At 41.4% G+C, this 17,379-nt stretch overlaps 1 protein-coding gene and 1 pseudogene across 2 annotated transcripts; one reads left to right on the forward strand and one right to left on the reverse strand.

Moving 5' to 3' along the window:
- On the reverse strand, window positions 1-7,211 carry rcn1 (reticulocalbin 1, EF-hand calcium binding domain). 2 transcript variants are annotated; one of them, XM_086026806.1, is made up of 7 exons: window positions 6,730-7,211; window positions 5,197-5,390; window positions 3,827-4,005; window positions 1,599-1,659; window positions 1,179-1,378; window positions 735-864; window positions 1-526 (listed from the first exon to the last, which is right to left on the reverse strand). In XM_086026806.1, exons 1-6 carry the CDS (start codon window positions 6,948-6,950, stop codon window positions 757-759), a joined length of 963 nt encoding a protein of 320 aa, XP_085882932.1. In that variant the 5' UTR covers window positions 6,951-7,211; the 3' UTR covers window positions 1-526; window positions 735-756. The 2 variants fall into 2 exon arrangements, with proteins under 2 accessions (XP_085882932.1, XP_085882930.1); XM_086026804.1 differs by having other exon boundaries at window positions 1-864.
- Window positions 7,183-17,379, forward strand: part of LOC147149947 (uncharacterized) — a 21,415-nt pseudogene continuing 11,218 nt past the window's right edge.

A 17,379-nucleotide genomic window follows, 5' to 3' on the forward strand; every position in this document is an offset into this window, starting at 1 on the left:
TACGCTTTTGTTTGTTTATTTGTACACAATTGAGCATTTGTTTCAATTCAATGTGGTCAAACAAAGACATGTTACGCGTGCCACTCCTCAACAATGTGAACCACTAGAGTAAATGTGTTTGGAAACAATGAAACAAAAACAATGACATGGGTGTGGAGGAAAGACATTTTTGGCCCTTTTGAACAGATAAACAAATAAATAGATTTAAAAAGCTACGTAAATCTTTCCCGGGCTAGACTATGTAAAACAAGCTATTACGAGCAAAGACACTGCGGTTAAAACGTCACTGTATTAACTTCATACAAGAAAAAGAGTTAAAAACATTTTCTCCCCAATGCACACTGCCTGCCCAGAGCAAAAACGTAAATAAATAAAGTTATGTTCTTCGAACTGCAGCTTCACATTAACGTTGTTATCAAAAAGTTACCCAAAAGGCGCTGCATTCGGCTTTGAACACTTGTAAGGCAGCAAAGCCGACAAGTCGGCGGAAGGCACCATCGATTGGAAGAACGTCGTCTTTCTGCTCCTGAATGTCAGAAACAGAGCAATACGTTGAAACGCTTTGACCTTTTAGTGCTTAGTGGTAGGATTGACTTTGATCAACAAGTCCTCCAACTTGTTGGTTATCTAAAGTGATGGTTCTTAAACCAACATTACGACATGGAGAGCTGGTCAAACAAGACTCTGAGATTCTGTCATACGAAATATCAATTCAACCTCTTATACAAACGCACACCATAGAGGTTGAAGTGACGCTCAGAGCTCATCGTGGTTCCGGGTGAGGTCCTCTCCGTAGTTGGTGGCTTGACTTCCGACAAACATGTTCCAATTCTCCAGGATTTCTTCTTTAGTCAACATCTGATCCTGAAAAATAATGCAAATTACTTTTAGGGTTACAATGATTAAATTAGATAACTCAATTTGATTAAACAAAAAAACAAAAAAAAAGGTCGAGGCAACATCTCTGCTTCAGAGCTTTACAGGGATCATTTTTCCACACTGACTTATTAGAGTTATTGGAGTCGCACGCACCCCTCCGTGTAGAAAATAAGTCAAGTAATAATGTCAAGTTGTCAAGGTTAGGCACAGTTAGGTTCATTGTAAAGTAGAGTCGCACACACCACACACTTGTATGAACATGACCTGAAAACACAAAATGGTGGTTCAAGAAGTTGTACCTTGTCCTGGTCAGACTCGTAGACCAGATGTCGCGCCTCAGCCTGGGCATGGTCGTAGTTCTGCGGCATAATCCACTGGCGGATTTCTTCCCGGTCCATTTTACCGTCTTTGTTCAAGTCTCTGAAGTCGGAGAACTGATCCCTCTCGCTCCTGAGCCAGTCAGGTTCCGGTCCGCCGTCCTCGTGAGCAAACATGTCGGCTGAAAGAAGAGGTGCCGCTTATTGTGAATATAACCTTCCAAGTCAAACCCTCCAAATGGGGTACAATAATCAATAAATCGGCATTCCGTACTAAATTATCAGAAAAATTACAATTACATTTACGTTTCCCAGCCCTCAGTAATGGCACCGAAGCACACTTTTTCCCCCCATTTATTCAACACAACCCTGCTTTGGTTGAAATAAATGTCTTGAACTCACCAACGTACTCGTCCTCGTCCACGTGTCCGTCGCCATTCTTGTCAATGTCCTCCAGGGTTTCCTGCATTCAGCAAAACGAGGTGATGTCACTAACGAGGGTCAACAGCAGCCGGAACTTTCACTTTGACTAATAAAGACAGAAACAAGTTGCCCTGGGCAGTGCGACTCAACATGAGGGTCACACCGACGCTACAATTAAAAGAAGCTCTGCTGATGTGGAATAACGCACTCCTACCACATTTAACGCATGTAGCCAAACACTTCAGATGTCTTTGTCCACTGTGAGACTTGAGGTCATGAGTTAACAACTGCACGCCAACGTGCTCAGTAAAGACAGGTCTAGGTTGCAACGAATGAACTCACAGATGCAAATTTTCCTGGAGGTGAGATGGTCTCTCTGAACCCTGATGAATATTTAACGGACGAGATGACTAATAATAAACAAGCGCCATCAATATTCTAAACTCAATCGGAGAGGTTGCGTGTGGGAGAAATGCTCAGTAAAACTAAATCAAATGTATAGTGCAGCACATAATGCAGCGATTTTCATTTGCACGCTACAAGCATACACGCTGTAGGAAACGTAGCTGGAAATGTCAACATGAAACCCAAACAAACAAATGCATCTTTTTTTAAGCATATTTGGTTTGAGTTGCTGTTTATAATTAGAAACATGAGGCGGATGATGTGAATGGAAGTTTTTTTTCAAACAGTAAAGTGCTTGTCTGATGTGCTGATGTGAGATGAAAAAAAAAAAAAATACTATACAGTGGTCCCTTGAGGTATGAGTTTAATGTGTTCTGGGACGACATTCATAAGTAAAAACACTTATATCGCAAACCATCTTTCCCCATTGAAGTAAAGGGAAATGCTATTAATCTGTTCCAGCATCTTACAAAAAAAAAAAAAAAAAAAATCAATTTCTGAAATGTGGTGTTTAAGAAAATATTGCACATAATATTATATAATAAAAAAATCATAGTAATAACATAATTCAAAATTATGTCAAGAATTAAGCAAATTGTGCATCATGGTTAATTCATTGCCGCTCCTTCTGGTGCGCACGACTTGGCCACTGGGGGCAGTATAACAGTCATGCAAAAAACAAAAGATGAGTTTCACAACTATTATAAGTGACTCTGCAAACTATAGTGATATTAGTTGATTTTCACAGAGAATAAAGAACATTTACTTGTGAGTATTGTTATGTCTGTCTACATTTGTGTTCAAATATCTGTTGCTTAAGACGTTTTAACACCGCCAAATTGCTGCTATTCCTTAGCCTGTCGATGGCATTTTGCATTGTTTGTTAGCATTAAGCCTAGCGGACTTTTTTTTTTTTTTTTTTTAATAAAGCAAAGCTATGTGGTTGTTTTAAATGGAAGTGTAATTCCCTTTGTCAACTGGAAGTGGCATTAAACAGCTCTCTTGAGGAGCGGTTTAGCTTGTCAGCAAGTAAAACTCAAACATCGGGTCACTCTTATCTCAAGGCAGCAGTGATACACCCAAAAATTTTAAAAAGTGTTAATAATAAGGCACAAAATGATTTTTTGTAGAGCTCCTCCTCAAAATTAAAGAGAGTCCATCATCATTTAATGGTTGAATGGCGCTGGAGGTCACACACCATTCGGCACAACATTTGCAAAGCCATACATTGAAACTAAACCGTCCAATGAATGGCTGCAGCTCGCCTGCAACCAAGCCTTCTCTCAAGCGTACTGTGTTGCATCACAAGTGATGTAACGCGTGAAAGAAGGTGTTAAAACAGAGGAGTTTGTTCCAGCAGGGGACCACGTGACTACTGGAACAAAGTGACCGCTCATTACCTTCAGCCACATTCGACCCGATCGTAGCGATGCCAAAGGCGGAACAGTTGCTCAGTACCATTCGGTGACATCATAAAAATGAGCCTTTAATAATTAACTCCGTCAAATGGGTAGTACAACTTTTATGAACACGGCAGCATAGTGCCTTACTGCGAAACATTTCCCACGCAACTGCTCCATGAGGCCAAATTCATATTTAAAGATAGAGTGTTAAATGGGACAGCCGGTGCATCCCTTTGGACCCGCTCCCCAAAAAATATACAAACTATCATTTGAAGGGCAGAATTAAAATTTGATTTGGAAGCATCAGAATTTTGCATATTTAGCAAAGCAGCCCATCTGATGAGACCTGCTGCAACCAGCACGTGCCTCTCTGAAACAATGTGCGCAGAGAAGGCTCACCTGCACCACAATCTCCTTCATGTGGTCAAACTCCTCAGGGTGCAGAAAGGCTGTGAACTCTTCCCTGTTAGCCGCCTGGTCCCCGTTCACATCAGCGGTTTTGAACCTCCTCTCGTCACGGGGAAGCATTTTCTTGAAGCTGAACTGGTCCGTCGTATCGTCAAACTCTTCGGGATTGGCTGAGCACATGAAGGCAGTTTCAATAAGATGAACGTCCCTAAAGGGTCGCATTTTGCAATTTTCATCCACTCTCGCAAATGCGACCGGTACATTTTTTCTTGCTGACACAATTCAACTGCAAATTCGATAGCCACAAATATGCGCAGAGTGTAAAATTTGCTGATGATACTTGCACTGCCACTCCAAACATTACCTTTACATTTGTAGTATTTAGCCTGTCTAACTTATACTTTGTTTATTTACTTCATTTACTTGGCTAGTCAATTTAACATGTGCGCCCCCAAAATTTTAGTTAGGGGCTACTGTGCTCTTGTAGAAAATGTTCGTCTCGAGCTCTGACCTGCTTTTTTCATGGAGAGACCTCAAAATAATCCCTTTCATCATCAGCTTTGATTTCCGTATAGATGTCCTAAGCAAAAAGGTCAACCCGATGCTGACTGCTTGAAAAGTCAATTTTTTGAGAGTTGCTTTTCTAAAAACAACAACAAAAAAAAACGTTTTTGTTTTTTTTTTAAATCATGGCACTCAACGGTGAGCTGCATATAACTTTATTTTTGCTGCAGTCTTTTTAAAATCACACTTGAATTGGTGTGGATTTTGAAATGTAAATATATGTATAAAAAAATAACTCATAATCATAGTTCAAAAGTCATTGTTGCAGCACACTTTCGAACCGTAGAGTTTGTGAAGACAATGAGATGATTTGCTCCCAAATAATTTGAGCAAATTTGTTATTTGAGAAGTGGGTATCAAACTGGTCAGTATTAAATCAGTATAAAAGAAGTAGCTCTCAGTTTCAAAAAAGTTAGTGACCCATAGTTTAGAAAATCTGTTTCTGATTTGGGTGCATTTGAGCAAATTCCATAGCGGAGTTTCACAAATTCACCCGAAATGGCTGCTTCAAACCAAAAAGGCTGACTTCCTGTTCAGTTTCGGGTAAGGGTTGTATGATAGACATTCCCACCCAATATTGTGTTGCTTGGGCAAATTGGTGCCGGGGGCTATTTTTTTTTCCAAACCTCCAGGTGGGCACCACTAAATGAGTTTCTTGGGAGTGGTCTTTAGGACCCCTAAAATACACCAGGATAAACATCACTGCAAAAACGTGTGACTTTCTGTGCATGTTGATTCTGAATAATAAGGCCCCAATTATAGTGTAGATTGATGATCCCTAGGAGAGCGTTTCCTACCGAGGTAGTATCCATAGGTGGCTTGCTTGTATTCTTCCCATGAGATCTTGTCGTCTTTGTTGAGGTCATAATCTGCCCAAACCTTGGCCACATTCTCGTAAACGTAACGCTTCTGGACACGTTTGATCCACGCTTTGAGCTCATCAGTGGTGATGAGGCCGTTGGCGTCGCTGTCGATCCGCTCCACTATTTTCCTGGAAGGAGAATGCCCAAAAAATAAAGAAAAGCTGAAAACTCCATCAGTGCAGGGTTAGGATTAACACCACCTCCCAACAATTTTTGATCAACCTCAGGATATCCTGACCAAGATAGTGGAAATCCTAAAGTTAGTAAGTTAGAAAGTAGGCAGAGAAGATCCCCTACTAAGATGCAACTGTTCAGTCAGAGCTGTTTAAATATCTCATGGTTATCTTTACTTAGTTTCATGTGTCAGTTTTACAGGAAACTTCCAGAAGGGGTGAAAAATAAACAGCCTGATGAAAGCACGCTTTGTCTCTTATTTGGAAAACTGTGTGAGCAAGGGTTTTCGTTTCCGCAAAGTCATGTTATAAGATCATCTTCAATTTGTTGACAACAAGACAGTGACTACAGACACAATATTAAGCAGAATGCCGTGTCTTGACTAGTGGAGGCCCATAGAACATATTGTACTGATTTTTTTTTTTTTGGGGGGGGGGTGACTTCCACTTTAAGTGTGTTTTAATGTGTTTGAATACGTTTAAAGCATGAAGTAGAGGTACAGTATAACTAAAACGTTCTTCATATGATTTCTGTATAGCTCGTCCTTTGATTCTCATTTCATTCAGGCAACAGTTGTGCAACTTCAGAGGCATTTTTTTCACCCAATTTTGGTTGGAATCTACTATAGATTGCATTCACTTTTAAAAGTTCCATTAGGAGTTCACATATTGGTAATTACACACTACTCAACAGCACTGAAACGTCCATAAAGTCTATATATTCTCAACATGACATGCATTTAAAATGTGTTGAATCAGTGAAGTTATCTATCTGTATTTCATGCCATAGGAGGAGACCGAGCTTCAAATGGAGAGCTGGAGTGGGTGGGGCAGCAGCAAAATTGAAGCAAAGTATTCTTAGATTCAAGTTGCCACGTTGTGATGCACCAGGGGGTCCTCCCACTGAATTGCGAGACCCTTCAGCCACGTAGGAGCCGACAAAGCATCAAATGAAACAATCACATGCGTCTGAATGAAGAAAGCATGGCGTGTATGTTGCAGCTACAACAATGCTTCTTTAATGATGATCCATAATTAAAATCAAGTCATTAGGTGTGTGGGAATACGCCGGCGGCACAATAATAAAGTTTTTGCATTCGCTGCCATGCTTTGCACATATTTGTCGTGCAGTCGCGCTTTGTTGGTAAATATTAATGAACAGTTACACGCAAGGCACTTGTTCAGCTGGAGTGGTGTAAAGTGAGTGTGCGTGATTTACAAGTAACACTCACGCTCACACTCGGCGGCTCCACTTTGTTGGAGGGTGTGAAACGGGTCAGGCATCCTGACTTACCCGAGCCTGTCCTTGCTCTCCTCCGGAGTGAGCTGGTCGAACGTCCTGGCCTCCTCCTTGCCCAGGAAGGCCTCGTGGTCGTACTGGAAGCTATTGTTGTCTTCTTGGGTCCTCTCGTTTAGGTTGGTTTCGTGAATGACTCGCTCTTTCCTCGCGGTGGGCTTGCCGTGGGCCGCGCCGGTCCACAGCAGCAGCACGCACAACAAACTTAAAATCTCCATCAGGAACAAGCACGGCCTTTTGTTTTTAAGCAGGCCACTCGAACTTCACCTCTCCGCAGTGCTCCTAAATGATATCTCTTTTGCCGTTCAGTACTAACCACGCATTTGCATTAAACAACTTAAAATGTGGCACACTGAACCCAGAGGAGAGCTGCCCGCAAAGCCCCGGTGGCTATATGTTTTAACGATTTGAAGCAACCCAGGTTTCCTGTGCGGCGGACAAAACCAGGCGATGACTTCCGGTCTCCTCCTAACTAGCCAATCACAGTGTCGCTTTAAGAGTGCTCACGCACGCTTCTCTGTAACCACACACGGCATTGGTCACAGGGACGCAAAAGGAATTTGGGCGCCACGTTGCAAGCTAGCTGCAGCAAACGGATGTGGCTGCTTGTTGGGTAATGTGCGAAGTGTATCACCCTCAGCATGAGGCTGCATAATGTTTCATTTGTCTGTGTTTAATGTATCAAGGATAAGGTATATGCTTGTGTGGGTTAAACATGGTTTAAAAGGCCCTATTATTTCTTTGCACTGTCCTGGCCTGCACCAGCTATTTTTGTAAACAAACTTTTGAGCCCCCTATAGTTTCCTCCTCATATTGTATCTGAGTAGTGTGTGTTTGAGTCAGTTGGGAAGCCTTTTAAACTTAGTAAGAACACTGTTATATGTAGAACTGAAAGGAGACAGAGCTTGACTCAAAGTGATGCTATAACAGGGGTCCCACAAGTACAAAAATAGGTAATTGAGCCAATAAGCAACCATATGATAACATGTTCTGATTTAGTTGTCTTCCTTTGCTTTATAATTAACAGGACATGATTAAACTTACACAAACAATGTTCATCATGGTGTAAACCGAATTTACTTGCCTTTAACTGGCACAGCAGCCAATCATCTTGAAGCAGGACATAATTTTAGCCTAATTGACAATTCCGAACATCTGGGCATTTCACGATGCAACGCTCCTCATCGGTGAGAACAACCCACCGTATTGTTTTGCTTTTGCCCGTGTCTATTAGCATGTAAAGCTTGCAGAAAATCATGCCAAAATGTTTTTGTGCGGTTGGATCGTCCAACCATAACATGATGGAAACTAAATTATTATTCCATATTACCGCAGTGCTTTGTAGTGAGCACTTCTTATGTGGTAAGAATCTTTCTCAAGTGTGATAAAATGTACTGTTTTCTTTCCTACATATTTTAGGATTTAACCAGCTTGCATCATTATGTAGTAAAAAAAAACCCACACACAAATCAAAATATAATGACCCAAAGTTCAATGCTAAGAGTTTGTTTTCACCGACTTGATCGCCATCTTGACTTGACGTCATTTTGACCTAAGCCTGGAATTGTCAATAGCAGTTCACTAAGTAATCATAAAAGACACAACAAATTCAACAATTCAAAATCGACATTTGTGGGTTACCCTGACCTGGATGATTGAGAATCCACATAGACAAAGAAATAACACAACCCGTACCCTTAGCAGAAATATGGCAGCGAAAAATGGTAGCCTCTTGCATGGAGAGGTGTTCTGAAGGGTCTGAATCTATATGAATGACTTTATATTAGCCAACAGGTTAACCAAAAAAAAAATTGGGAATTACACATCGCATAATCAGTTCAAAGTCTCAGAGTCAGCGTGCCCTGATCTGAGCACGGGACCAGCTGGTGAAGATCAGCCCCATAGGCAGAGCCAGCCATTTTCCCACTTTTAATGCAGACATCCAGTTTGGAAGGCCATTTTATCCCAAGTTTACTAAACACGTTTTGTCATAAAATTAACATACATCGCGCATGTAAGCTAATGTTAAAGGACATAACAGACATATTGGCACACCAAACATGAATCGTGGATCTCTTTGCAAATGAAATGTTTGCCTACCTGACCATCGATAATAATTTTGTTGATCCATGAACACTTTTTAGCCCTTTACCACGTCATTGTGATACACTTGCAAACACAGTAAATGAACAAAGAGTCAATACTTGTTAACTTTAATTTTGCGATGTGATTTCAGTAAGTCTCAAAACAAGTTTGCTTGGTTAGTGGGTGTGATCATCTCTCCTCGCAGAAAATCTCATTACTCATCGACATCTCAACATGCTGTAATGTGGAAGAGCAGAGTCTGTAGCCTCCAAACAACTTGCCGACACTGCCATGCCTAATCTTCGGTCGTGGGCAGGGGAAACATGTATTTTGCCATTCGACATTAGCATAATAAGACGGCGCATTGGTGTTTTGCATAAATAGTACACCCTAGTTTATAAAAGGGCCCTGAGGCTAACTAGGCTCTTTATTCAATTAATGAATACTTCATGTATTTAAATTAGTCCTGCCTGGTCAATTCAAATTAGTGTGTCATCAGACATGAACAAATACAAAATTGTGTGTTATTATTATTATTATTATTATTATTGTTATTGTCTGGGGTGGAAAAAGGCCTCAATAGTCAAACAAAATTGAATTCAATCCATCGTCGGCGGTAAATCTTGTGAGACTTAAGATCAGTGAGCGTCTAAAGTATGAAAATGATGTGTTATGTTTGTGGTTCTTAAACATTTGAACAACCCTAAAAAAATAGTTGGCTCAAGTACCGCCATGATGACCAAAATGTAAATGCAGTAACATACTAGGCCTAGGCCTACGTTTTGATCAAAACCTTTGAACATCAACGCTGCACTTAAATATAGAAACATTTTAAAAATACCAAAATTTTAGCTGGATTTACATGAAGACTTCATTTCTATTCCGACTGAAATCACTCCAACTGAAGATCTCTGGTCAACTGGTTACATGTGACGTGATCAATTCCGATCTGCCTTTACATGTAGGACTACATTAAACTGGAACAGATGTTTTGCAATTTATCAAAATGGAGTTCATTCGACTATTTGGCACAGTAGTTGTGATTGTTTTATTACTTGCTTAATAAAAACAAGTTACAACTAGTTTAAAACAAAGCAAACAAGCTCTGTATTACATGACATTTAATTATAATTATAGATATTGTATATAATTGTAGTAAGCGAAGCAGCTTGTTCTGTTATCAATGTTTTTTTGACATTTTAAGTCAGTAAAACTGAGTCGTTATTGATTTTGATTTTAATAAAATCAAATGAAACGGCATTTTGTCTTATTTGGAGTTACCTTTAATCAGTTTAGATGTATTTACAGAAAAAACATTGTTACCATATTGAAATGTTATATTGACATCACCTTCATGGTCTCGAATTGTATCGTTCCCAAAAGGGATATATTGCATATATCAATACGAATTGTATTGGTCAAAAAACATACACGTTTGATTGAAATGATCAGCTCATCAGCAAGCTTTGCAGAAGCCTAATAACGATACAGAAATGCAAATCAGTGCATGAGACATATGAATTTGTAAAATGGTATACAATTTATTTCAGTTCTTTAAACCAAGCATTGCTTCCTTGCGGTCATCACCAGACAACTGTCTCACACTTTCACACGGGCTGTGATGAGTTGTGGGTCCATCTTGAAAACTGTGTTGAGATATCTTGACCTCTTGAGGAGAGTTGCGCTCAACAGTTTTCAATCTCCAAGCAAGGTAACCAGAACCACCCTGCTAATCATAGAAATGTTCCTGTGGATTACAGTAAACACATAAAGTTAATTTGGAACGTTATTTGGAGAACGCACTGTACTTGTGAAGTATTACATCCTACAATGGCAGCAGACGAATGCCTTTTTTTTTTTTTTTTTTTTTTGACGATTCCAGCACTCGTCCTGTCCAACACACACGCTCAGTTACTAGCAACTCGTATTCAAAAGATTACAATGTGTGAAGTACTTACCAAAACAGTGTGATAAATGAAAAAATCCAAATGTCAAAAGTGTCATTGACTTGACCACGATGCTGCGTGTGGAGACATGAACAGTATGTCGGTGGCTGTCATGGCCGCCAGTCATACTTAATTCAAGTGTACATCTGGCACCTGTGCATGGGCCTGTAAGGTTGATTTTTGACCCAACATAAAACATTACTGGCATATAACCCAATATATAGTTAATTTGAACCAACAATTGGGTTAATTTATAAGAAATAACCCAGAATTTTGACTCAACACAAACAATCAAAAAATTGGGTTAATGAAATAACCCACCTTTTTAGGGAATGTTTTTTATAGCAGTTCAAACGTGAGGGAAATTATGATTTCTGTACTGTCTCTACTGTATTTTGTGCTGACTTTGCCTCTAATTTTTGAAAAAACTCTACAGTAAAATCAGCCCCAAACTTCACATGATTGATAGTATTCCTGTTCTGGAACAAGAATCCACTGGAATGATTTTCTACTTATTGGAGGAATGTTTTTTTATGGCAGTTCGAACTTGAGGGACGTGATGAATAATGTACTGTATTTTGTGCACAGTTGTGACATGCGGGCAAGCATTTACCGTAAGGTTGAGAATATGCGCGCACTCAACAATTTAGGAGCGGGTAGTTTGACCGCGGAAAAACCAAAGCGTGATAGCTTGACCGCAGTAACTTTAGCTGTGGAGCTACCTTTTATGGAGTTTCAAGCATGTTGGTAAGTTAGCATCGATGTCAAACATCAGTAACATTGCCCGAAACAACTTTAAAATGTTGGAGGGAGGAAGTAGAAGAGTGGCTTTCAACATGAATATTTCACTGTAGGAAAGCACGGGCAGGGGGAGAGGGGGTGCGCAGCTACAGGGATGTTCAGTTAACCATGAGATTTACACACACACTCTGCAGAAGGCTTTTGGTTAATGTAATTAAGAAAACCCTATGGTAGGAGACACACAGCATTAGTGTCCAGGACATTAGACTTCTGTTTTGGCCTTCTCCTGGTCCACGCTCGCAACCGCACATCGGAGATTCTATTAATTTAATTTACTAATCATTGTTTCCGCTTCACAAGCTTCCGAGTTCGTGTAAACACTGGGTATTTCTTCCGAGTATGCGGTTATTATCGCTGCATAAATAACTAAGCTTTAAGGCTGGGGATGTGATTGAAGCCAGAGTATATTGTAAATATACACAAATGATTTAATTAGCTACTCGTGTCATTTCTACATTAGCACACCTCTGTGTTAATGATTTAGAACCACTTCAATACTGTTTTTAGTTTTTATTATATCACGAAGCCACAGCTGTCTAGATTGCTGCCATCAAAATGGAATAATAAGCGTCATTTCAATTACCATGGTTAATGAGTTCACCCATTTGTTTTAAATCTTAAGAAAACATCAAAATTATTTTCAAATCAACCTAGTGGCAATTTGATTAAATTAGTAACTGCAGTATTGTTGCCAATGTATAAGGAAGGATAAATCATACAATGCAGGTACACCTTTTATGGCTAGCTACGGTTAGCTTGCTATTTTAGTAGTTGAGTTATGTAATTGTGACTAAAGAAAGGTGGCTAAACAACCAGCATTGACTACAGCGGAATCGCTAAGGTTCAATCACACGATCTTTTGAGCGACCTCAGATTTGTTCGTATTCCAAGTCATATTTACAGTAATAATTTACCCCTTGAATTAAAGTGTGCCAGAAAGAATGTGCAGATAGATATTACTTCTGTTTTTTAGGGGTAAGTCCCCTCACATGACTAAATACAGCTTACTCTACTTGGTACATTCTTTAATGCTCCACATGTTTTTTTGGCCAGTTAAAATGAATGTAGGCTAAGCCATATCTTGCGGAGCAGCCAGGGCAGAGATTAGTGTTATTTGCGCTCATTGCCATTCTTCTTCTGTTGTGTCGTCAAGAGGTCGACTCTGCTGTCTATATGTTGAACGTGAGTTTCGGGTCACAACTTTTGGTCGGATTCCAGAGTGCATGAAATCACCATGGCATTCAAATCAGAGGTTCCACTGTGCCTTTCTTTGTGAACAGCTTATTGGCAACAACTGTATTTTGTTTAGCCACTGTACAGATCGTTTGTGTATTCTTTGCAGCCTTCGTTTTTCTCTACAAATTGCCAGTGTGTTCTTTGGATGCATTCTCTTCCTGCAGGTTTGGGGGTCAGCCAAAGAATGTTTATTTGACTGAGCAATAACAGCGAATATATGTCTCTCATCACACAATTACCCCTGCGCCATTTGCCCCCTCCCTCCCATTCTGACTTTTCATAGTTCTAATAACTCACCACCCACACTATTCTGGATAGATTAATAAACTTCCTCAGTACTGCCACGAAGGAGAAAAGAAACCTTTGCTCTGTTTAATGACAACTGTAAAGTGGAGGCAATCATGGGATGCCTCCTGTGACATTTCCCCCGGTTCCTGTTCGCTCCACTTATCTCAGACAAATGGCCGTGCCAGGCCGCTATCGAGATGAAGCGTTTTCCCCGAGTCATTACGTCTGTCACTGGGGCCATTTCCATATTGAAAAATCTAAAACAATAAATGACACCCAGGCCTTTAATAACTGTGAGGGAATCATATTTGGAAAATTGCATTGAAGCAATAACCTTTTCTCCCTGTAATTAGATGACAGAGGGGTCCTGGTTTTAATTAAGTCCGCAATTTATAGTGGCGTGGCCATACCTCAGTGTGCTGATTAGTATAGGAGGGATCACAGAACAGCGTTGGCTCAATTTGAGAAGATTTGATCTAGTAATTACTGTGTTATACGGCAAAGTCCGCGCCAAGCCTCAGACCGGAGGCTTGTGTGTCGCCGCGCTGCTCCGCGAAGCGTGGCCCTCGCCGTCGTTACTCACGCTGCAAATATGTGGCGAGCAAGTGTCTGTCTCAATGGCTCCTCAAAGGAGGTCATCAACAGCGGACATAACGTTTGAGGAGGTGTATTAAGGTGGAATTGTCATTGTGAGGCCCCCGTTTGTCAAGTGGTGTGTGTTTGTGTGTGTACGTGGGCATCATTTTATGCCTGCCCTTAATTGATTCTCCTGGTCAGTGTATTACGCTAACATTTGCACGAGGGGCCCGAACAGTTAAGGAGGCTGTTTTAGTGCCGTGTTAATAAACGTGGCCATTTACTGTCAATTTATGTCCTGACAGGTCGTAATGAAGACTATGAAAAGAAGATTAGCTGGAGCCGTCGCGGTGGAGCGTCTGGGGACGGCCGTGACGAGACTGCAGGGACCGGCGCCTGTCGTGTGAGCTGCCAGCCTCTGGCGTTCCGCCGCCGCGACGGAAAGAACGGTGAATTTCTGCTGCGTCCTTTGGGACTATGACATTTAGCACATTGTAAGCGCGTGCATCTATAGCCGAACCTGACAATGGTGCACGGAAGTCCCCCTTGACACATCGTTACTGACATCAAACAGATGCTTGCGGTCCGTGTCGTTAATTTCACTTGCTTGTCCGACTCACTGTAATAATGTCCTCACAAAGGTCTGTGTCGCATGTATGGAAGAATTCCACCTGGATAAAAGGTAAGGACCACGCTGAAATTTTGTCACGGAGTCTTTTTTTTTTTTTAAAACAACCCATTACATCATTAGCACCCTCGTCCTGTACGAGGAGTCAAGGTCAGCAAGCTGCAAAACACAATTGCAAATATATGTTTTAACATTTACACCTGGATGCGATCAGAGTGGAAGAGCATGAAGACCGCCCGCCCGCAGGACTGCATCCGATGTGAAATGCAAATCCCAGAGGCCTAGTTTGAGAATGAGGTTAATTAATCCCAGAGGACAAATGAATGAGCAAGGGGCTCCTCAGCCCCTAAGATCTTCCCTCCCATAAAGGTCACACTTCACAGTAGGAACAACGCATGTGTTGGCCCTCTGTGAACTTCTCATCTCTCCCCTCAAAACATCCAATATGATCTCTTCTTTCAATCAGTGGGACTGCCTAAGAACAAGCCCTCGGACGTGCTGGGACATTAAGTGCTAATACTAAACGTCGTACCCCGGGCTCTGAATCAGGCTTAGATCCTGTGACAAGCTGCCCTCCGAGGCGACGGAGTCTGGTGCTAAATGTCCACTGCAGGCTTTTCAACATTTGTGTTCTGATGCTACATTCTGTCTTCGGGCCTCTTTGTGTCATCACTGTGACCTGTGATTTTTGGGTCATCCCTCTGCTTCAACATTGCAGTCCTTCCACTGGACTTCAATATTTTCTTTTGGTTTGGAGCCATTTGCACTTATTGTAGACGTCAGAAGTAATTTGTCAAATTGCCTCATTTAAGATCTATTGAGTGTGATTTGTTCTTAAGAAATACAGCAAAAGACGTCGGCAAATCTCAACGCGAGCGCACGACAAACGATCGATGCCTCATCAGTGACACCATCTGTCTCCTATTGGTTGTTTTTCTTCAGCCGTGGTGTTTTTTGCACATCAAATTAGAGGCTCAACATGGGGTCAGAGGGGGCTGATTTAATACAAAAAAAATTTTTTTAATTCACAGGTCATTTTACTCATGTTACGTTCAACCTTAGAGGTTCTACTTTTCTTGTATGGGTCGTGTGTTCAAAAAGCAGATTTTATTCCCCAGGTGAACATAGACAAGCACTATTGAGGTGCCCTTCAGCAAGCCAGTTCAGCCCCCCAATTGCTGCCTGGGCACTGGAGTTGCTGTGTTAACTATTGTGATGTGTCAAATTTGCTACATTGAAAGCTAAGCATGTCTTCATGTTTGAGGGCAGTGTTTAATGCTCCCAGTTCCTCGTGGAGCACTCGTTGTATTGTCACAATAGATTGACAAGAGATGGCACATATTTTACAACAAGGCTCTCTAAATAATTAATTTTCTTTGCGCAGCAGTTTTGCACATCAGTGACTTCATATGAGGAGCAACGTTGTTTTAATCCCAGGGACCTGAAAGCAAGGCTTTTATTAAACAATAATAATATGAAATATAATGCAGGTTGAATATCAGTTATTTTCTCTGGGGACTGCATTTGTGGGGAGGATGAACAGTTGTTTTTCTTTTTTATACAATCAACAGTTTTTATCAATGAAATTCACATTATATATATAGCAGCAAACTGTATTTTTGTTGTTGACAAGCAAAGCTAAATAAGATCTACTGTCTAAGTTTTGACCGTCGCTAGTCAATCTGGTGACCAGTGTTTGTGCTATTAGCTGCTAAATGCTATTTTGGTTGACAGTTCAACAGCTGTCAACAAGTCAATCAAGTCACCGGCTATGCCAATTTCCTCGCTCCCCATTTTTCACGCCTACTCAAAGACCGCAAAGATATTGTCCTACATTGTTTTTATTTCACCGTACTATGTGTCTGTCTGTGATTGTACTGCTGCATGTGGCGTAGTAAGATTAGCAACTCTACAATGCAACCATATGAGTGGCTAGCCAAAGCCCATCACTAGCTAGCTAGGGCGACATAAGTAGCTACTCAAGCCTCGACGTCCGACTACCCGCAGTAGGTGTCGTGAGAGACACATGTGCGTCCACGCAAGCGAACATTTTTGGGACTGCGCTTGAGTCTCAGTTTTACTATTCAATGTGTTTTGATGAAGCGCTAAATGCCAATTTTGCCTCGCAAAATGCGATCCGAAATGCTTATTTCGAGCCTTCCTTCAAAATAAATGTCAGCGTTAAATAGTCACAAGGCCCCTCACATTGGTTGCGTGTACCATCCGATGTGACTCTCCCGCCCTCCATCCCGTAGACAGGGTGCAGAGGCGGTTTTGGCTGCCGAGTGAGTCTCTCCCATGGGTTGCCATGCGGCTCCTGTCCCCCCTCTCACTCTGCAGCTGGAGCTAGCAGGGCCAGATGCTCCATGGCTGCACCACCCTCTGTCGCCCCTTCCCTCTTCCAGGAGGATGGTGCCCAGAGAGGAGGATGACAAACGCCTCTGCCTCCTCTTACTGACGGATTTGGACGACCTGACTCCAGCCCCGCTCTGTTCCAACCGCCAGCGCAAGATGTTGACTTAATGGAAAAGGGGTTTGGCTGTTGATGGGCCCATATGCGTTGGTATTGGGGAAATATGGCGGGCCAGCGTGTCTGTGTATCTCGTGTGCCCAATAGCGTTTGCGAGTGTTTCTTGTGTGTCTTTCCACGTAGCCCAGACTGCCTACATCCATCATGCCATGGTGCACTGGCAGAGAGCAGGACTCAGACAGCTTCACTAACACACGGTCAGTGAAATTGCCTGTTAAATTGTCTCGGTCTGTCGCTATCTTAGGTGTAGGTAAAAACACCACACTTGAAGGCTGCACTTAATGGCAGAAATTGACAAGTAAATGCTAGTCAAGGAGGTGAGCAAGGGTAATATTACAATACAAAATACTGCAAGGGTGATCTGTAGGACACTTAAAGGCTGTTTTGAAGCATAATATTTAATTTTATTTCGTGTTGACCATTTCATTCTATTATATTGTAATTCCTCAAAAAGATACACACTCAGCCGAGGCTGCTGATACCATATTCATCACCCGTCACTTTGCTCCCGTAATAATTAAAACAATCATTTCTGTGCAGCCCGTGTGACATTTCTC

Source organism: Filicampus tigris, chromosome 3 (genome assembly GCF_054856515.1).
Source record: "Filicampus tigris isolate MCC_2025a chromosome 3, RoL_Ftig_1.0, whole genome shotgun sequence".
NCBI classification, from domain to species: Eukaryota; Metazoa; Chordata; class Actinopteri; order Syngnathiformes; family Syngnathidae; genus Filicampus; species Filicampus tigris.